Here is a 20725-nt window from a genome sequence, read left to right as displayed (position 1 = left end):
GGGGGGGGAAGCGGGTGCCAGGCAGGAGCAGCGGCGGCTGCGGAGCGGGGGAGACCATGAAGCACTACGAGGTGAGGCGGCGCCGCCGGGCCCCGCGGCCCCCGGGTCCCGGCCCTCCCCCGCGCCCGCCCGGGCCGCCGGGCAGCGCCGCGAACCGGCCCCACGCCGCCGACGGCCGCCGCGCACCCCCCCCCAACACACACACACTGACACACACTGCGCAGGCGCCGCGGCTGCTCCCGCGCCTGCGCGCCGGCCGGGGCGCGGCAGTGCGCATGCGCCTGGGCTCCCTGAGACAGCGCATGCGCGACGGCCGTCCCGCCGCCGGCGGGGGGGGGGAAATGCCGATGGGGCGGTGTGCGCATGCGCGGCTCGTGGCCGCCATTTTGGGGCCCGCAGGGTCCTCGGCGGCCTCCTGGGACGCTCCCGGGTGTCGGTTCAGGGGCCTCGCCGCCGTCTCGGGGCCTCACCGGCCTCCTGGGACGCTCCCAGGTGCCGGTGTCGGGACCTCGCCGCCGTTCCGGGCTCCCACCGGTGTCGTCTCCCCTGCTGCCGCCCCCCACAGGACGCCCCCGGCCGTGGTTTTGGAGGCCCAGCCGCCATTTTGGGCGCCCTGTGGCTTCACCTTCCCCGCTGGAGTCTCTCTGGGGCCCTCGCGGATGCTGTTTCGGGCCCAGCTGCTGTTTTGGGCTCCCGCCAGCCCCTTGTCCCGCGTCGTCCGCTCCCTGGGGCGCTCCTGGCTGTTATTTGGGGGCCCAGCCACCATGTGAGGGTCCCACCGGCCTCATCTCCCTTGCTGTCGCCCCCCCATGCACGCTCACACGCACCCCACGATGCTCCTTGCCGCCGTTTTGGGGCCGCACCAGCTTCAGCATCTGCCGCCCGTCCCGCCGGCCTGCCCTCACCCACATCCCAGCCCGAGCACCTGCGTCAGAGTTATTACCCGCCCCCACCTGACACCCTTGGGCACCCAAAGGGCCTTTTTGGCGGGGGGAGAAGGGCGCTCCCCCCTCCCCAAGATGTAACTGGGAGCCTCCGCCGCGAGGCACCTCGCTGAGCAGTACCCGTTCGGAACTTATTTTTAGGTGCCTAGCCCCAGCTTAGCACGGCATTTAGCGGCGCGAGTCACGCTGAAACGGGAGCCGCTGCCGTAAGCAGCTGGGTAAACCGAAGAAGCCGCCGCTTGCTTTTTTGGCACTGCGGCACCACCAGAAAAAAAAAAAAAAAACACTCCCCCCTCCCCCCCCGTCCTTTCCCTCCCATCCCCAAACGCGCCCCAAAATACGGCAGGGATCCCCGGCCGCCTTGGCTCTCGAAATCCGACGCCGCGGCATCCGGCCGCCGGCGCTCCCCTCCGCGAGCCGCCGCAAAGCCGGCTTAATCCCGCCGCCTTCGGAGGGGCCGTGCTGGATTTGCGCCGGATCATTCCCACCCCCCCGGGCCCCCTGCCCCGGCCTGGCCTGGCACCAGCAGCTCTGAGAAGCCTCCCAGGTTTGCCGAAGGGTTTTCGGTGGCCTCGCGGTGGAGACCGGATCACGCCGAGGAGCGGGGCGGGATGCAGCCCCGGGGGCCGCCGTCCTCCTCCTCGGGGCCTCGTCGCTCGGCCGCCGACGTCCGGCCGTTACTTAGCGCGGAGCCGCCGTTCGGCTTAATAACTCCGGATAGCGGAGAATGGGGAAAGGATCCACCCCGTCCTTACCTGCGAGCCCCCATTGCCGTGGGGCTTGTCTCGGCGTTGGCCCCCCAACAACCCCTCAGAGGGCGAAACCGGCCCCCCGAAAAGAACAAAATCAGCCCAGGAGCGAGCAAAAAACCCTACGCTGCCCTGCCCCGCCGCCTTGGAAAAAAAAAAAGACTGCCGCGAGGTGCCCAACCCCGGCGTTATATTTAGCCGAGGGTCGGCGCCTCGGGCCGCTGGGCGATCGGGTTTCCCCTTCGGACCGCGGGCGGCATGGAGGCTTCGGCGCTGCCGCACGCCGGCGGCCAGCAGCCCCTGCTGCCGGCCCTCGACGGCGCCGGGCTGCGGAGGCAGCCCAAGGCCAAGAAGGTGAAAAAGGCCGTGCTTTTCTTCGAGGTGGAGATCCTGGACGCCAAGACGCGGGAGAAGCTGTGTTTTTTGGATAAGGTGAGGCCGCGGGAGAAGCGGGACGGAGCTGGAGGAGTTGAGGGCGAGCCGGGGTTGGGGGGTCGGTTGGGGGGTTGGTTGGGGGTCCCGCCGGCGCCTCTCGAAGCCTTTCTGCTTCCTCGCAGGTGGAGCCCAATGCCACCGTCGCTGAGATCAAGAATCTCTTCAACAAGTCCCGTACGTGGGGCCGGGCTCGGGGTGCCTGCCGGTGTCGGGTGTCCCCCGCTGGTGGGGATCCTCCGTGGGGATCCCCAGCGTGGGGCTGTGGGGGGGGTCCTCAATGTGTGTGTGGGCCCCTCTGTAGGGTCTTGGGGATCTCCGTCAGGCCAGGGACCATCTGCGGGGTCGTGGTGATCCCTGTCGTGGCCACGGACCCTCCATGGGGTTATACGGATCCCCATTGTGGCCACGGGTCCTCCGTGGGGTCTTGGGGATCCCGGTCACGGCCACGGGTCCTCCGTGGGGTCATGGGGATCCCCATCGTGACCGTGGGCCCTCTATAGGGTCATATGCCCCGTTGGGGCCATGGGGTCATGGGGATCTCCGTCACAGCCGTAGACCCTCCGTGGGGTCATGGGGATACCCATCCAGGCTGTGGGCCCTCTGTGGGCTCGTGGCGATCCCGGTCACGGCCACGGGTCCTCCGTGGGGTCGTGGGGATCCCCATCGTGACCGTGGGCCCTCTATAGGGTCATATGCCCCGTTGGGGCCATGGGGTCATGGGGATCTCCGTCACAGCCGTAGACCCTCCGTGGGGTTGTGGGGATACCCATCGAGGCTGTGGGCCCTCCGTGGGCTCGTGGCGATCCCGGTCACGGCCACGGGTCCTCCGTGGGGTCGTGGGGATCCCGGTCACAGCTATGGACCTTCTGTGGGATCATGCTGATGCCTGTCATGGCCAGGGACCCTCCATGAGATCATGATGGTTTCCATCAGAGCCGGGAACCCTCCGGGGGGCTCGGGGAGACTCCCCTCCTGGGGGGGGGGAGAGGATCCCTGGCGTGACCGGGGGCCCCTTTGTAGGGCCGTGGCGATCCCAGGCGTGGGGCCGTGGCGATCCCCACCGCGCGTCACGAGGCCGGGGAGGTCGTCGCCGGAGCCGCGGCCTGGCCGTGCCGTTGACAGTGACTCCGCTCTCTCCGCAGACCCCCAGTGGTACCCGGCCAGACAGTCGCTGCGCCTGGACCCCAGTGAGTGCCACCACCACCACCCCCCACCCCGGGGGACGCTTCGGGGCTCCCGGTTACGAGTGGGGTCACCCCCCACCCACCCTCCTGGGGGGCTCTAGGGCGCCGCAGGGCCGCTCACTGCCTCGTGTCGCCCCGCAGAGGGGAAGTCCTTGAAGGACGAGGACGTGCTGCAGAACCTGCCCGTGGGCACCACGGCCACCTTCTACTTCCGCGACCTGGGTGCGCAGATCAGCTGGGTGACGGTGAGCTGCCCAACCGCCCCCCCGTCCGTCCCTCCGTCTGTCCATCGCTCGTTTGTGTGTCCGTCGCTCTGTCCGCACGTCTCTCCATCCATTCCTCGTTCATCCGTCTGCTGTCCGTTCACCCGTTCCTGTCTCCGTCCTCCCCCCCTCCAATCTTCCGTCCATTTCTTTTCCCATTTGTTTTTCCGTCTGTCCCACAATCCATCCGTCTGTCCATCCGTCCCTCTGTCCATTCCTCCCTTGTTCCCTCCATCCATCCGTCCGTTTCCATAACTCCTTGTGCCCGTCCATTCCTCCATCCTTCCCACCGTCCATCCCTCTGTGCTTGCGACCTTCCAGCCTCCCGTGATTCCTCCATCCGTCCCTCTGTCCGTTCATTTAAACGTCCCCTCGTCCGTTCGTCCATTCCTCCGTGTCTCTGTCCTTCCATCCTTCTGTCCATCACCTCCTCAATCCCTTCATCCATCCGTACGTCCCTCAGTCCGCTCACCTGTCCCACCACCATCCGTCGCTCCGTCCATCCATCCGTCCCTCTTGGGCCTCCAACCTGCCGTCTCTTCGTTCCTCCATCCGTTTCTTGATCCTTCCGTTGCTTTGTCCCTCCGGCCATCCCTCCGGCCATCCGTCCGTCCCTCCAGCCGCCCACCCCTCTCCCCCGCAGGTCTTCCTCACTGAGTACGCCGGCCCCCTCCTCATCTACCTGCTCTTCTACTTCCGCGTGCCCTTCATCTACGGCCCCCGCTACGACTTCACCTCCAGCAAGCACTCGGTTGTGCAGTGAGTGCGCGGGGTGGGGAGGAAGGGTGCTGGGTGCTGGGGGGGATGGGTGGGGGGGGGCTGCGCTGGGGTGGGGGTGGGGGTGTCCCGCTGCGTCGGGGGTCTCTGGAGACGGGGCCGTTTGGGGAGGGTCCTGCGCCGAGGTGACGTTCCGTTCACAGGGGGTTCTGTGACCCCTGGGCGTCGCAGGAGGACCCGGATCGGTGGCGGGGGGGAGGTTGGGTGGGGGGGACATGGGGTGGGGGGGGTGGGGAGGGGATCCCCTCGTGGGGACCGTCCCCTCCCCCCACCCACGTCCCTTGGTGTCCCCAGCCTGGCCTGCGTGTGCCACTCGTTCCACTACGTGAAGCGCCTGCTGGAGACCCTCTTCGTGCACCGCTTCTCGCACGGCACCATGCCGCTGCGCAACATCTTCAAGGTGCCCGCGGCCGGGACCTCGCCCCCCCCGGGTCACGACCCCGCCCCCCCGGGTCACCCCCGCGCCCCCCCCGCACAGCACCCACCCCATGTCCCCCTGTATCCCCCAACCACCGTGTCCATCAGCACCCGCCCCATGTCTCCATTGCCCACCCGTGTCCCCCAACCACCGTGTCGCACAGCACCCACCTGTGTCCCCCTGCATCCCCCAACCACTGTGTCCATCAGCACCCGCCCCATGTCTCCATTGCCCACCCATGTCCCCCAACCACCGTGTCGCACAGCACCCACCCCATGTCCCCCTGCATCCCCCAACCACCGTGTCCATCAGCACCCGCCCCATGTCTCCATTGCCCACCCATGTCCCCCAGCTACCGTGTCGCACAGCACCCACCTGTGTCCCCCTGCATCTCCCAACCACCGTGTCCATCAGTACCCACCCCATGTCTCCATTGCCCACCCATGTCCCCCAGCCACTGTGTCGCACAGCACCCACCCATGTCCCCAGCTCCCACCCATGTCCCCCTGCATCCCCCAACCATCGTGTCTCTCAGCACCCACCCCATGTCTCCATTGCCCACCCATGTCCCCCAGCCACCGTGTCCCCCAGCACCCACCCATGTCCCCAGCTCCCACCCATGTCCCCCTGCATCTCCCAAACATCGTGTCCACCCCATGTCCCTAGCACCCACCTCATGTCCCCAGCACACGCCTATGACCCCTGGGTCCCCCAACCTCCATGTCCACCAGCACCCACCACACCTGTGCTTCTGTCCCGCAACCACCGTGACCCCCAGCACCCACTTGCTTCCCCCTGCGTTCCCCAACCGCCCGTGTCCCCAGCGCCCACTCGTGTCCCTCTGCGTCCCCGTGGCAGATCCCCTGACCCCTTGCTGTGACCCCCCAGAACTGTACCTACTACTGGGGCTTTGCTGCGTGGATGGCCTACTACATCAACCACCCGCTGTACACACCACCCGGTGAGTGTCCCCGTCCCCTCCAACATCACCCACCCGCTGTACACACCGCCCGGTGAGTGTCCCCGTCCCCTACTACATCACCCACCGGCTGTACACACCGCCTGGCGAGTGTCCCCGTCCCCTCCAACATCACCCACCCGCTGTACACACCGCCCGGTGAGTGTCCCCGTCCCCTACTACATCACCCACCGGCTGTACACACCGCCTGGCGAGTGTCCCCGTCCCCTCCAACATCACCCACCCGCTGTACACACCGCCCGGTGAGTGTCCCCGTCCCCTACTACATCACCCACCGGCTGTACACACCGCCTGGCGAGTGTCCCCGTCCCCTCCAACATCACCCACCCGCTGTACACACCGCCCGGTGAGTGTCCCCGTCCCCTACTACATCACCCACCGGCTGTACACACCGCCCGGCGAGTGTCCCCGTCCCCTCCAACATCACCCACTGGCTGTACACACCGCCTGGCGAGTGTCCCCGTCCCCTCCAACATCACCCACCCGCTGTACACACCGCCCGGTGTGTGTCCCCGTCCCCTCCAACATCACCCACCGGCTGTACACACCGCCCGGCGAGTGTCCCCGTCCCCTCCAACATCACCCACCCGCTGTACACACTGCCCAGTGAGTGTCCCCGTCCCCTACTACATCACCCACCCGCTGTACACACCACCCGGTGAGTGTCCCCGTCCCCTCCAACATCACCCACCGGCTGTACACACCGCCCGGCGAGTGTCCCCGTCCCCTCCAACATCACCCACCCGCTGTACACACCGCCCAGCGAGTGTCCCCGTCCCCTCCAACATCACCCACCGGCTGTACACACCGCCCGGCGAGTGTCCCCGTCCCCTCCAACATCACCCACCCGCTGTACACACCGCCCAGCGAGTGTCCCCGTCCCCTGTCCCCTACTACATCAGCCACCCGCTGTACACACCGCCCGGTGAGTGTCCCCGTCCCCTCCAACATCACCCACCGGCTGTACACACCGCCTGGCGAGTGTCCCCATCCCCTGTCCCCTACTACATCACCCACCCGCTGTACACACCGCCCGGCGAGTGTCCCCGTCCCCTCCAACATCACCCACCGGCTGTACACACCGCCCGGCGAGTGTCCCCGTCCCCTCCAACGTCACCCACCCGCTGTACACACCGCCCAGTGAGTGTCCCCGTCCCCTACTACATCACCCACCGGCTGTACACACCGCCCGGCGAGTGTCCCCGTCCCCTGTCCCCTACTACATCACCCACCCGCTGTACACACCGCCCGGCGAGTGTCCCCGTCCCCTCCAACATCACCCACCCGCTGTACACACCGCCCAGTGAGTGTCCCCGTCCCCTCCTACATCACCCACCGGCTGTACACACCGCCCGGCGAGTGTCCCCGTCCCCTCCAACATCACCCACCCACTGTACACACCGCCCGGTGAGTGTCCCCGTCCCCTACTACATCACCCACCTGCTGTACACACCACCCGGTGAGTGTCCCCGTCCCCTCCAACATCACCCACCCGCTGTACACACCGCCCAGCGAGTGTCCCCGTCCCCTGTCCCCTACTACGTCACCCACCTGCTGTACACAGCGCCCGGTGAGTGTCCCTGTCCCCTGGTCCCTACTACATCACCCACCCACTGTACACACCGCCCGGTGAGTGTCCCCGTCCCCTACTACATCACCCACCTGCTGTACACACCACCCGGTGAGTGTCCCCGTCCCCTCCAACATCACCCACCCGCTGTACACACCGCCCAGCGAGTGTCCCCGTCCCCTGTCCCCTACTACGTCACCCACCTGCTGTACACACCGCCCGGTGAGTGTCCCTGTCCCCTGGTCCCTACTACATCACCCACCCGCTGTACACACCGCCCGGTGAGTGTCCCCGTCCCCTCCAACATCACCCACCGGCTGTACACACCACCTGGCGAGTGTCCCCGTCCCCTGTCCCCTACTACATCACCCACCTGCTGTACACACCGCCTGGCGAGTGTCCCCTGTCCCCTGTCCCGTACTACATCACCCACCTGCTGTACACACCGCCCGGTGAGTGTCCCCGTCCCCTCCAACATCACCCACCGGCTGTACACACCGCCTGGCGAGTGTCCCCGTCCCCTGTCCCCTACTATATCACCCACCCGCTGTACACACCGCCCGGTGAGTGTCCCCGTCCCCTACTGCATCACCCACCGGTTGTACACACCGCCCGGTGAGTGTCCCCGTCCCCTGTCCCCTACTACATCACCCACCGGCCGTACACACCGCCCGGTGAGTGTCCCTGTCCCCTGATCCCTACTACATCACCCACCCGCTGTACACACCGCCCGGTGAGTGTCCCCGTCCCCTGTCCCCTACTACATCACCCACCAGCTGTACACACCGCCCGGTGAGTGTCCCTGTCCCCTACTACATCACCCACCGGCTGTACACACCGCCCGGTGTGTGTCCCTGTCCCCTGTCCCCTACTACATCACGCACCGGCTGTACACACCGCCCGGTGTGTGTCCCTGTCCCCTGTCCCCTACTACATCACCCACCGGCTGTACACACCGCCCGGTGTGTGTCCCCGTCCCCTGTCCCCTACTACATCACGCACCGGCTGTACACACCGCCCGGTGAGTGTCCCTGTCCCCTGGTCCCTACTACATCACCCACCCGCTGTACACACCGCCCGGTGAGTGTCCCCGTCCCCTGTCCCCTACTACATCACCCACCAGCTGTACACACCGCCCGGTGAGTGTCCCTGTCCCCTACTACATCACGCACCGGCTGTACACACCGCCCGGTGAGTGTCCCTGTCCCCTGTCCCCTACTACATCACCCACCCGCTGTACACACCGCCCGGTGTGTGTCCCCGTCCCCTCCTACCTCACCCACCCGGCGAGTGTCCCCCTCCCCTGGGGACTGTCCCCGGCCTGGGGGCCCTGGGGAGCCGCGGGCCCCACTGACACGCGTCTCCCCCAGCTTACGGCGAGGAGCAGGTGAAGCTGGCGCTCGGCGTGTTCCTGGTGGGTGCCGGGGCTGTGGGTGCTGCGAGGGCACTGAGGGTGTTGGGGGGGGGCAATTGGGTGCCATGGGGGAGAGGAGGGTGCCTAGGGGCAGGTGGGTGCTGTCGGGAGGGCGGTGGGGGGGGGAAGCATGTGCTTTGGGGTACTGGGGGGGGCAAGGTGGGTGCTGGAGTGCATGTGGGTGCTGGGGGGTGCCGTGAGGGTGCATATGGGTGCTGGGGGGGCAGCTGGGGGTGTCAGTGGATGCTGGGGGGTGCTACGTGGGGCAAGTGGGCGGTAAGGTGGGGGGGGTGAGGGTGCTGAGGAGCCAGTGGGTGCTGGGGAGGTGGATGCTGGGGCAGGGGGGCGCAGGTGGGTGCTGGGCAGTGCCAAGGGTGCAGATGGGTGCTAGAAGGCACTGGGGGGGGTGAGGCGCTGGATGGTGCACGTGGGTGCTGGGGGGGGGGGTGGTGCCGGGGTTGGGTGCCCCACCCCCCCATGGCTTAGGGCTCCTCCGGGTGCCCCAGTTCTGCCAGCTGGGAAACTTCTCCATCCACGTGGCCCTGCGCAACCTGCGCCCCGCTGGTGAGTGGCACCCACGGGTGGGGGGCGCGGCGGGGCCCACGGCAGGCGCTCCTGTGGGTGGGGACGCAGCGGGCGCTCCCGCAGGTGGGGGGAGCGACGGGGCCCATGGGTGCCCCCGCAGGCGAGTGTCCGTTTTGGGTGCCCACGGTGGGGGGGGGGGGGAAGTTCCTGGGTGCCGGCGGGGGGGTGCCCATGCGGGCGGGTGCCCGTTTTGGGGTGCCCACATGTGGGGGAGAAGTTCCTGGGTGCCGGTTTTGGGTGCCCCCGCGGGCGGGTGCCCATTTTGGGTGCCCATGTGCGGTGGGTGCCAATTTTGGGGTGCCCACGTGCGGGGGGAAGTTCCTGGGTGCCGGCAGGGGGGTGCCCACGTGGGTGGGTGCCGGTTTTGGGTGTCCACGTGTGGAGGGGGGAAGTTCCTGGGTGCCGGTTTTGGGTGCCCCCGCGGGCACGTGCCCGTTCCAGGTGCCCACGGCAGGGGGAGGTTCCTGGGTGCCCATTTTGGGTGCCCACGGGGGGGGGGAGTTCCTGGGTGCCGGTTTTGGGTGCCCATGCGGGTGGGTGCCAATTTTGGGGTGCCCACGTGCAGGAGGAAGTTCCTGGGTGCCGGCAGGGGGGTGCCCATGCGGGTGGGTGCCAGTTTGGGGTGCCCACGCACAGGGGGAAGTTCCTGGGTGCCTGTTTTGGGTGCCCACGGTGGGGGGGGGGGAGTTCCTGGGTGCCGATTTTGGGTGCCCACGGCGGGGGCCCTCGCGCGCCGCAGGCTCCAAGACCCGCAAGATCCCCTACCCGACCCGCAACCCCTTCACGTGGCTCTTCCTGCTCGTCTCCTGCCCCAACTACACCTACGAGGTGAGCGGGGGCCCCCGTGGGTGCTGCCCCCGTGGGTGCTGCCCCCGTGGGTCCCCACCCCCCCACTCTGGGTGCTGCCCGCCTCCCCCACCGGAATAGGTCCTGGCAGCTCGTGGTGGGCGCAGCCACCCTTCAGCGGGTGCTGCCAGCCTGTAGCTGGTGCTGAGCCCCCTGTAATGGGTGCTGAGCCCCCCCCATAATGGATGCTGAGCCCCCCATAATGGGTGCTGCCCTCCCCATTAATGGGTGCTGCCCCTCGTGACGGATGCTGCCACTACTCTTCAATGGGTGCTGCCACCCCATAAGCGGTCCTAAACCCCCCTAACATGTGCCGCCCCCCCCCCTTAATGGGTGCTGCCCCCTCCCCTTAATGGGTGCTGCCCCCCATCACGAGGGCTGCCGCCCTATAACTTGTCCTGCCACCCCCCAACGGGTGCTGCCACCCCCAAATGGGTGCCGCCCCTCACGATAGGTGCTGCCACCCTATAACTGGTCCTGAGCCCACCAGTGGGTGCTGCCCCCCATGACGGGTGCTGCCACCACCCCCAAATGGGTGCTGCCCCCCTGTAAGGGGTCCTGAACGCCCATAACGGGTGCTACCCCCCATAATGGGTGCTGCGCCTCCCCCCATGGGTGCTGCCCCCCTCTAAGGGGTCCTGAACGCCCGTAGTGGGTGCTGCCCCCCATCATGAGTGCTGCCAACCCATAACTGGTGCTGAAGCCCCCGTAATGGGTGCTGTCACCCCCCCTCCTCCCCCCTGTTAATGGGTGCTGCCCCCCCTAGGTGGGGTCCTGGATTGGCTTCACCATCATGACGCAGTGTTTGCCCGGTGAGTCGGGTGCTGGGTGCCCCCCCCGCCGGGAGCTGGGTGTCCCTGTGTGGGTCCCACCCCGAGGTGCCTGTGCCCCACCCTGGGGGGACTCCCAGTGCCACCCTGGGGTGGCCCTCTGCCAGGTCCCACCCCAGGGTGCCCCTGTCCCACCCCCCCCAGGGTGTCCCTGTGCCATGTCCCCCCCCGGGTGCCCCTGTCCCACCCCCCCCCCCAGGTGTCCCTGTGCCCTGTCCTCCCCCAGGGTGCCCCTGTCCCCCCCAGGGTGTTTCTGTCCCCCCCCCAGGGTGTCCCTGTGCCATGTCTCCCCCCAGGGTGCCCCTGTCGCCCCCAGGGTGTTTCTGTCCCCCCCCAGGTGTCCCTGTGCCGTGTCCCACCCCGGGGTGCCCCTGTCCCACCCCAGGGTGCCCCTCTGTCAGGTCCCACCCCAGGGTACCCCTGTCCCACCGCGGGGTGTCCCTGTGCCTGTCCAACTCTGAGGTGCCCATGTCCAACCCTGGGGTGTCCCTGTGCCATCCCCCCTCCCCCGAGTGTCCCTGTGCCCTGTCCCACCCTGAGGTGTCCTTGTCCCACCCTGGGGTGTCCCTGTGCCTCTGTCCCACCCCGGGGTGCCTCTGTCCCACCCTGGGGTACCCCTGTCCCACCCTGGGGTACCCATGTCCAACCCTAGGGCGTCCTTCTCCCACCCCAAGGTTGCCACGTCCCACCACGACGCTGGTGATGGTGGTGACAGTGGTGATGGGGAGGGCGGGTGGGGCCGCGGCGGGGCGCCGCCCGGCACCCCGGGGTGACCCCGACCTCCTCCTCCTCCTCCTCCTCCTCCCCCTCCTCGCCGCCGGCGCCAGTGGCCCTCTTCTCGCTGGTGGGCTTCGTGCAGATGACCATCTGGGCCAAGGGCAAACACCGCAGCTACCTGAAGGAGTTCCGGGACTACCCGCCGCTGCGCTCGCCCATCGTGCCCTTCCTGCTGTGAGCCGCGCCGGGGGGACGCGGGGGGACGCGGGCGGGGACCCCGCGGGGACCTCCCGGCCCCCCGGCCGCGCGCCCGCCCGCCGGCCCCACCGCCGCGCGCGCGCACCCACCGGCCCCGTCCTGCTCTCAAGGTGCCGGGAGACGGAAGGAGGGGGGGAACGTGGGGACGCGGCATGGGGATGCGGCGTGGGGACACCGCGTGGGGACACCGCGTGGCAGCCCCGATGGCACCGTGGGCACAGCGTGGGGAGGGGGGGGGGGACGGACACACACCGCTACGGGGAGCGACACCGCGTCACCCGCGCGCGGGGGGGTCTGTCAGCGCGGCCACGCAATAAACGGCGTCACCCGCACGCGGCCCGTCGCTGCCCCCTGCGGCGTCACCCGCCCCCGCGGCGTCACCCCCCCTGCGGCGTCACCCCCCCCCCCCGCGGCATCAACCCCCTGCAGCGTCACCGTCGCTGTCCCCAGGCACAGGCGGCGCGGCCCGTCACCGTGCCGCGGTTGCCCGCCACCGATGTCGGAACAGGCGCTGGCGGCCGTCCCTCCCCGCGCCCGGGGTAGCAACACCGGGGGCCCCGGCGGTAGGCGTCAGCGTTTTATTGGGCACGGGTGGTCCCCCGAGCGCGCGGGTGTTCGTCACTCGGCGGCCGCCTGCTGCTCCTGGAGCCGCTTGCGCCGCTGCAGCAACCGCCGCTCGCGCTCGAACTCCTTCATGCGCATGACGTAGCTGGGGACAGCGGCGTCAGGCGGCGGCCGGGCCGCGGGGCCACCGCGCGCGGGGGTGGGGCCACCGGGGCGTGGGGACCCCCCCAGGAGACATCACAGGGACAGGGCCACCATGGGGATGGGGCCACCATGGGGATGGGACAACCGTGGGGATGGGGTCGCCATGGGGACATCATGGGGATGGGGCCACCACGGAGATGGGGACCACCCCCCCCCGCTCCAAGGGGACACCATGGGGACGGGGTGAGCACGGGGATGGGGCCACCACGGAGATGGGGACACCCCGGGGATGTCATGGGGATGAGGACACCACAGGGATGGGGCCACCACAGAGATGGAGATCCACCCCCAAGGGGACATCATGGGGACGGGGCCACCACGGGGATGGGGACACCCCCCCCCCCCCCCAAGAGGACATCATGGGGACAGGGTGAGCACAGGGATGGGGCAACCACAGAGATGGGGACACCCCCCCCCCAAGGGGACACCATGGGGATGGGGATACCCCCCCAAGAAGACATCATGGGGATGAGGTGAGCATGGGGATGGGGCCACCACGGAGATGGGGACACCCCCCAGGGGGACATCATGGGGATGGGACAACCATGGGGATGGGGCCACCATGGAGATGGGGACACCCCCCCCCCCAGGGGACACCATGGGGACAGGGTGAGCACAGGGATGGGGCCACCGTGGAGATGGGGACACCCCCCAGGGGGACATCATGGGGATGGGACAACCATGGGGATGGGGACACCCCCCCCCCCAAGGGGACACCATGGGGACAGGGTGAGCACAGGGATGGGGCCACCATGGAGATGGGGACACCCCCCCAGGGGGACATCATGGAGATGGGACCCCCCCCCCGCCAGGAGACATCATGGGGATGAGACAACCATGGGGATGGGGCCACCATCCAGGGGGACATCATGGGGATGGGACAACCATGGGGCCACCCCCCCCCCCCCCGGAGACATTGTGTCCCAGCACCCGTGTCCCCATCCCAGCGCCCATGTCCCCATCCTGGCGTTCGGGTTCCCAACCTGGTGTCCCCATCCCGACGTCCCCATCCCCACGCCAGCGTCCCCATCCCGGCACCCCATCCCTGCCCCACATCCCCATGCCCATGTCCCCGTCCTGGTGCCCATGTCCCCGCGCCCGTGTCCCCACGCCCGTGTCCCCGTCCTCGTGTCCCCGTCCCTGTGCCCATGTCTCCATCCTGTGCCCACGTCCCCATCTCCGTGCCCCTGTCCCCGTGTCCCTGTGCTCATGTCCCTGTCCCAGTTCCTGTGTCTCCATCCCTGTGCCTGTGTCCCCGTCCCGGCACCAGTGTCCCCGTCCCCATGTCCCTGTGCCCACGTCCGTGTCCTGGCACCTGTGTCCCTGTCCCCATCCCAGCACCTATGTCCCCATTCCAGCACCAGTGTCCCTGTCCCTGTGTCCTTGTCCCCATGCCCAAGTCCCTGTCCCTGCCCCTGTGTCTCCATCCCTGTGCCCATGTCCCCGTCCCCATGTCCCCGCTCTCGTGCCCCCATCCCGGCACCTGTGTCCCTGTCCCTGTGCCTGAGTCCCTGTGCCCATGTCCACGTCCCTGCCCCTGTCCCCATGTCCCCATGCCCATGCCCCTGTCCTGGCGCCTGTGTCCCTGTCCCCATCGCAGCGCCCATGTCCCCATCCTGGGACCAGTGTCCCTGTCCCCGTGTCCCCGTGCCCATGTCCCTGTCCCTGTGTCTCCGTCCCCATCCCTGTGTCCCCGTGCCTGTGTCCCCGTTCTCGTGCCCCTGTCCCCATGCCCGTGCCCCCGTCCTGGCACCTGTGTCCCTGTCCCCGTGTCCCTGCGCTTGTGCCCCTGTCCCCGTGCCTGTGTCCCCATCCTGGCACCAGTGTCCCTGTCGCCGTGTCCCCGTGCCCGTGTCCCCGTGCCCATGTCCCTGTCCCAGCTCCTGTGCCCCTGTCCCCGTGCCCATGTCCCCGTCCTGGCACCAGTGTCCCTGTTGCCGTGTCCCCGTGCCTGTGTCCCTGTGCCCACGTCCCTGTCCCTGCCCCTGTGTCTCCATCCCCATCCCTGTGTCCCCATCCCTGTGTCCCCGTTCTCGTGCCCCTGTCCCCATGCCCATGCCCCCGTCCTGGCACCTGTGTCCCTGTCCCCGTGTCCCAGCTCCTGTGCCCCTGTCCCTATGCCCATGTCCCCATCCTGGCACCAGTGTCCCTGTTGCCGTGTCCCCGTGCCCGTGTCCCCGTGCCCATGTCCCTGTCCCAGCTCCTGTGTCTCTGTGCCTGTGTCTTGTGTCCCCGTCCCCGTGTCCATGTCCCCGCTCTCGTTCCCCCGTCCTGGCACCAGTGTCCCTGTCCCCGTGCCCACGTCCCCGTCCCTGTGTTCCTGTGCCCACGTCCATGTCCCCACCCCGTGCCCATGTCCCCGTGCCCATGTCCCCGTCCCTGCCCGTGTGCCCGTGCCCACGTCCCCGTCCCTGTCCCCCCGCGCCCCCTACTCGCGGTGCTGGCAGGCGTCCCAGGCGTGGCGCTCGTGCCGGCAGCGGGGCAGCCGGGGGAAGGCGTCGCGCTGGCACCGCAGCAGCTCCAGCAGCCGGTGGGCGCAGTAGTCGCGCTGCTCCAGCGGCAGCCGGGCGGCCGCCAGCTGCTCCGCCGTGGCCACCATGGCTGCGGCCGCCGCGCCGTCACCGCCCGCGGGCCCTCGCGCCGCGGGGGGGGGGGGGACGCGGGGGGCCACAGGGCGACGCGTGGGGACACGGGGACAGGGAGTGTGGGGGGACACGGGAACGCTGGGGGCACAAGGACACTCTGGGGACACGGACGTGAGAACGTGTGGGGACACGGGGACACAAGGACACGGGGGCACAGGGACACTGGGGACACAGGGACACGCAGGGGACACGAGGACGTGTGGGGACACAGGGACACGGGGACACAAGGACACTTTGAGGACACAGGGGCATGCAGGGGACACAAGGACGTGTGGGGACACAGGGACACACAGGGAAATGCCAGGACACTGGGGACACAGGGACACTAGGGACACAGGGACACTGGGGACACAAGGACGTGTGGGGACACAGGGACACGGGGACCTGCCAGGACATGGGGACACAGGGACACCGGGGACACAAGGACATGTGGGGACACAGGGACATGTGGGGACACAGGGACACACAGGGGACAGGAGGACACGCAGGGGACACGACGCATGGGGACACATAAGGGACCCAGGAACATGGGGACGTGGGGACACAGGGACATGCGGGGGACATGGGGACACTGGGGACATGCAGGGGTCACACAGGGGTCACACAGGGGTCACAGGGACATGGGGACGCTGCGGACATGGGGACTCGCAGGGGTCACAGGGCCATGGGGATGTGTGGGGACACGCAGGGGACGCAGGGACACAAGGACATTGGGACATGGGGACACGCAGGGGACTCACAGGGGTCACGCAGGGGTCACTCAGGGGTCACGGGGACGTGTGGGGCCATGCAGGGGTCACACAAGGGGTCACGGGGACGTGTGGGGACACACAGGGGTCACGCAGGGGTCACGGGGACCCTGGGGGGCTGCAGGGACACACAGAGGTCACATAGGGGTCACAGGGCCATGGGGCCACGCAGGGGTCACGCAAGGGGTCACAGGGCCACGGCGACGTGTGGGGCCACGCAGGGGTCACACAGGGGTCACGCAGGGGTCACGGGGACCCCGAGGGGCTGCGGGGACCCGCGGGCCCGGGACCCCCGACCCTCCCCCCCCCCCCCAACAGGGGACCACCCCAGGGGACACACGCGGGTCAGGGGTCACCCAGAGGTCACCCTCCCCGCAAGCCCCGCCCCCGCCAAGCCCCGCCCTTCCCCGCAGCACGCCCCGCCCCTCCTAGGAAGCACCGCCCCCCTGCAAGGCCCCGCCCCTACGCGAAGCCCCGCCCCCCTCAATAAAAAAAAAGCTCCGCCCCAACGAGGTCACGCCCCCCCCCCCCGCGGAAGCCACACCCCCCCGCGCGCGAGAGTGAGGCCCCGCCCCTCCGCGAAGCCCCGCCCCCCGGCGAGGCCCCGCCCCCCGGCGGGCACTGACCGCGCTCGCGGCGCTCGGGCAGCCCCAGGCCCGGCGGGAAGCTGGGCATGCGCAGTGGGTCGGGCTCCGTCTCGCCCTCGCCCAGGTACCGGCGCGCCAGGTGCGCGCCCATCGCCGCCGCCGCCGGAACCGGAACCGCCGGAACCGCCGGAACCGGAAACGCCGCCACCGGAACCGCCCTGCGCAGCGAGCGCGCGCCTAGAGCGCCGCCAGCGCTTCCGGCCGCCCCGCCCGGCGCCCGCGGAGGGGGCGGGGAGGGAGGGAGGAGGGAAGGAGGGATTGGGGGGGAAGGGGGGGTAAGGAGGGGGCGGGAGGGGGCATTGGGGGGCAGAGGGCAGTTTGGGGGCAGTTTGGGGGTATGTGAGAGGGTATTTAGGGGGACAGGGGCAGTTTGGGGGTGTCTGAGGAGTATCTGGGGGTGCAGGAGGCAGTTTGGGGGTAGTTTGGGGGTATGTGAGGAAGTATTTAGGGAGACAGAGGAACTTTGGGGGTATCTGAGGGGCAGAGGGCAGTTTGGGGGTATCTGAGGGGTACCTGGGGGTGCAGGAGGCAGTTTGGGGTATTTTGGGGGGTATGTGAGGGAGTATTTAGGGGGACAGAGGCAGTTTGGGGGTATCTGAGGGGAACCTGGGGGTGCAGGAGGCAGTTTGGGGGTAGTTTGGGGGTATCTGAGGGGTACCTGGGGGTGCAGGAGGCAGTTTGGGGGTATGTGAGGAGGTATTTAGGGAGACAGAGGAACTTTGGGGGTATCTGAGGGGCAGAGGGCAGTTTGGGGGTAGTTTGGGGGTATCTGAGGGGTACCTGGGGATGCAGGAGGCGGTTTGGGGGTATTTGGGGGGCAGAGGGCAGTTTGGGGGTAGTTTGGGGGTATCTGAGGGGTACCTGGGGGTGCAGGAGGCAGTTTGGGGGTATTTTGGGGGGTATGTGAGGGGATATTTAGGGGGACAGAGGAACTTTGGGGGTATCTGAGGGGCAGAGGGCAGTTTTGGGGTATCTGAGGGGTACCTGGGGGTGCAGGAGGCAGTTTGGGGGTATTTCGGGGGGTATGTGAGGGGGTATTTAGGGGGGGGTAGGGCAGTTTTGGGGGTATCTGAGGAGTACCTGGGGGTGCAGGAGGCAGTTTGGGGGTGCGGGGGTATCTGAAGGGGTATTTGGGAAGGCAGGGGGTAGTTTGGGGGTGGCAAGGGGGGTATCTGGGAGCCCCCGGGGGGATATTTGGATGCACCTGGGGATATTTGGGGGACACAGGGTGGGGGTGGGGGGACAGTTGGGGGTGCAGAGGGGGCTTTAGACCCCTGGGGCCTCCCCGGCTCCGGTGTGGGACCAGGTGGTGCCGCATCAGATTGGTCCTTTCCCTCCCCCCCCCCACCGTCTTCCTGCAGGGGCAGGGCGTCACCCATGGGTGCCCTGGGCGGTGCGGGGCCCCTCCGCCGTGTCCCTGACCGCAGTGATGTCCTCCCCGGGGACGGGAACCCCGGTGGTGTCCCCAGGGGCGCTGGTGACCTTTGGGGTGTAAGGGAGCTTTGGGAAACTTTGGAGACCGTTGAGGGTATCAGGGGCCTTTGGGGACCTTTGGGGACATTTGGAGACCGTTGGGGACACTGAGGATCCTCAGGGATGTCATGGGCCATCAGGGACATTTGGGGAGCGTCGGGGACCATGGAGGACCCTCAGGGATGTCAGAGGCCATCAGGGACCTTTGAGGACCTTTGGGGAGCACTGAGGATGTTGTGGACCATGGAGGACCCTCAGGGATGTGAGGGGCCATCAGGGACCTTTGGGGATCTTTGGGAGCACTGAGGACGTTGTGGACCACGGAGGACCCTCAGGGATGTGAGGGGCCATCAGGGGCCTTTGAGGACCTTTGGGGAGCACTGAGGATGTTGTGGACCATGGAGAACCCTCAGGGATATGAGGGGCCATCAGGGACCTTTGGGGATCTTTGGGAGCACTGAGGATGTTGTGGACCATGGAGAACCCTCAGGGATGTGAGGGGCCATCAGGGACCTTTGGGGACCTTTGGGGAGCACTGAGGATGTTGTGGACCATGGAGAACCCTCAGGGATGTGAGGGGCCATCAGGGGCCTTTGGGGACCTTTGGGGAGCACTGAAGATGTTGTGGACCATGGAGAACCCTCAGGGATGTGAGGGGCCATCAGGGACCTTTGAGGACCTTTGGGGAGCACTGAGGATGTTGTGGACCATGGAGGACCCTCAGGGATGTGAGGGGCCATCAGGGACCTTTGAGGACCTTTGGGGAGCACTGAGGATGTTGTGGACCATGGAGAACCCTCAGGGATGTGAGGGGCCATCAGGGACCTTTGAGGACCTTTGGGGAGCACTGAGGATGTTGTGGACCACGGAGGACCCTCAGGGATGTGAGGGGCCATCAGGGACCTTTGAGGAGCATTGCTAATGTTGGGGACCTTTGGGGATGTTGGAGTCCTCATGGACCTTTGAGGACCGTCAGAAACCTGGCAGACCGTCAGGGTTGTCAGGGACCATCGAGGACGTTCAGGGGACTTGGGGACACTGGGGACACGCAGAGACAAGTGGCGGCTTCGGGGGCGTTTCCAGCCCCTCGTTGCAGACCTCAGGGGACTATCAGGGCTGCCAAGGACCATCACTAACCTTCAGGGCCGTTGGTGGCCTTGGGGGACCACCAGGGACCTTTGAGGACACAGGAGACCCATCAAGAACATGGGGGCCATCGGCATCGATGAGGCCCCAGGGAGGGTTTTTTGGGGGTGCGGGCGACGGTTTCGGTTCCTCCTGGGGACGGGGTGAGGGTGGCTGGGAGCGGGGTGGGGGGGGGGCCGCGGTGACGGGGCGCCGGTGGCCCGTGACCGCGTCGGGGTTCGCAGCCGCATGGCGAGCATGGAGCAGGGCCACCGCGGGAGCTGGCCGGCCTGTCCCCGAGGTGGGGACGGGGGGGCGGGGGGGGCAGGGACGGGGCTGGGGACATGCACATGGGGTGGGGACACCAGAGGAGGGGTGGGGACAGGGACATGGGGTGGGGACAGGGACCGGGACCCTGGGGTGGGGACAAGGACAGGGTCAGAGAGCCCAGCGTGGGGACAAGGACGTGGGATGGGGACAGGGAGGTGGGATGGGGACGGGGACCTGGGACCTGCTCAAGGATGAGGATGTGGGATGGGGACGGGGACCTGGGATGAGGACGGGGACATGGGACCCCAGGGTGGGGACAAGGCCGTGGGATGGGGACGGGGAGGTGGGATGGGGACGGGGACCTGGGACCTGCTCAAGGATGAGGATGTGGGATGGGGACAAGGACCTGGGACCCCAGGGTGGGGACAAGGCCGTGGGATGGGGACGGGGACGTGGGATGGGGACGGGGAGATGGGGTGGGGACAGGGACCTGGGACCTGCTCAAGGACATGGGACGTGGGATGGGGACAAGGACCTGGGACCTGCTCAAGGATGAGGATGTGGGATGGGGACGAGGACCTGGGACCCCAGGGTGGGGACAAGGCCGTGGGATGGGGACGGGGACGTGGGATGGGGATGAGGACCTGGGACCTGCTCAAGGATGAGGACGTGGGATGGGGACAGGGATCTGGGACCTGCTTAAGGATGGGGACGTGGGATGGGGATGAGGACCTGGGACCTGCTCAAGGATGAGGACGTGGGATGGGGACGGGGATCTGGGACCTGCTCAAGGATGGGGACGTGGGGTGGGGACAGGGACCTGGGACCACAGGGTGGGGACATGGGATGGGGACGGGGACGTGGGACCTGCTCAAGGACATGGGATGGGGACGGGGACCTGGGACCCCAGGGTGGGGAGGTGGGGTGGGGAGGGGGATGTGGGACCTGCTCAAGGATGAGGATGTGGGATGGGGACAAGGACCTGGGACCCCAGGGTGGGGACGTGGGGTGGGGACGTGGGATGGGGACGGGGACGTGGGACCTGCTCAAGGACGGGGACGTGGGGTGGGGACGGGGAC

At 68.1% G+C, this 20725-nt stretch overlaps 2 protein-coding genes across 2 annotated transcripts; one reads left to right on the top strand and one right to left on the bottom strand.

Moving 5' to 3' along the window:
• The first annotated feature begins 2 nt into the window (after positions 1 to 2).
• Positions 3 to 12301, top strand: TECR (trans-2,3-enoyl-CoA reductase). Its single transcript, XM_062601487.1, has 13 exons — positions 3 to 71; positions 2075 to 2125; positions 2251 to 2302; positions 3271 to 3315; positions 3454 to 3557; positions 4219 to 4334; positions 4647 to 4752; positions 5659 to 5731; positions 8690 to 8733; positions 9240 to 9297; positions 10058 to 10146; positions 10931 to 10976; positions 11822 to 12301. The coding sequence occupies exons 1-13, from the start codon at positions 57 to 59 to the stop codon at positions 11947 to 11949; spliced, it is 927 nt and encodes a 308-aa protein (XP_062457471.1). The 5' UTR covers positions 3 to 56; the 3' UTR covers positions 11950 to 12301.
• Positions 12302 to 12532: 231 nt separating this feature from the next.
• On the bottom strand, positions 12533 to 16924 carry NDUFB7 (NADH:ubiquinone oxidoreductase subunit B7). Its single transcript, XM_062601488.1, has 3 exons — positions 16758 to 16924; positions 15170 to 15338; positions 12533 to 12678 (listed from the first exon to the last, which is right to left on the bottom strand). Exons 1-3 carry the CDS (start codon positions 16867 to 16869, stop codon positions 12588 to 12590), a joined length of 372 nt encoding a protein of 123 aa, XP_062457472.1. The 5' UTR covers positions 16870 to 16924; the 3' UTR covers positions 12533 to 12587.
• Positions 16925 to 20725: the final 3801 nt, after the last annotated feature.

This window comes from Rhea pennata, unplaced genomic scaffold, assembly GCF_028389875.1.
Source record: "Rhea pennata isolate bPtePen1 unplaced genomic scaffold, bPtePen1.pri scaffold_46, whole genome shotgun sequence".
Lineage (NCBI taxonomy): Eukaryota > Metazoa > Chordata > Aves > Rheiformes > Rheidae > Rhea > Rhea pennata.
The sequence above is the reverse complement of the archived record's forward strand: the minus strand, read 5'-3'. Positions and strand labels throughout refer to the sequence as shown.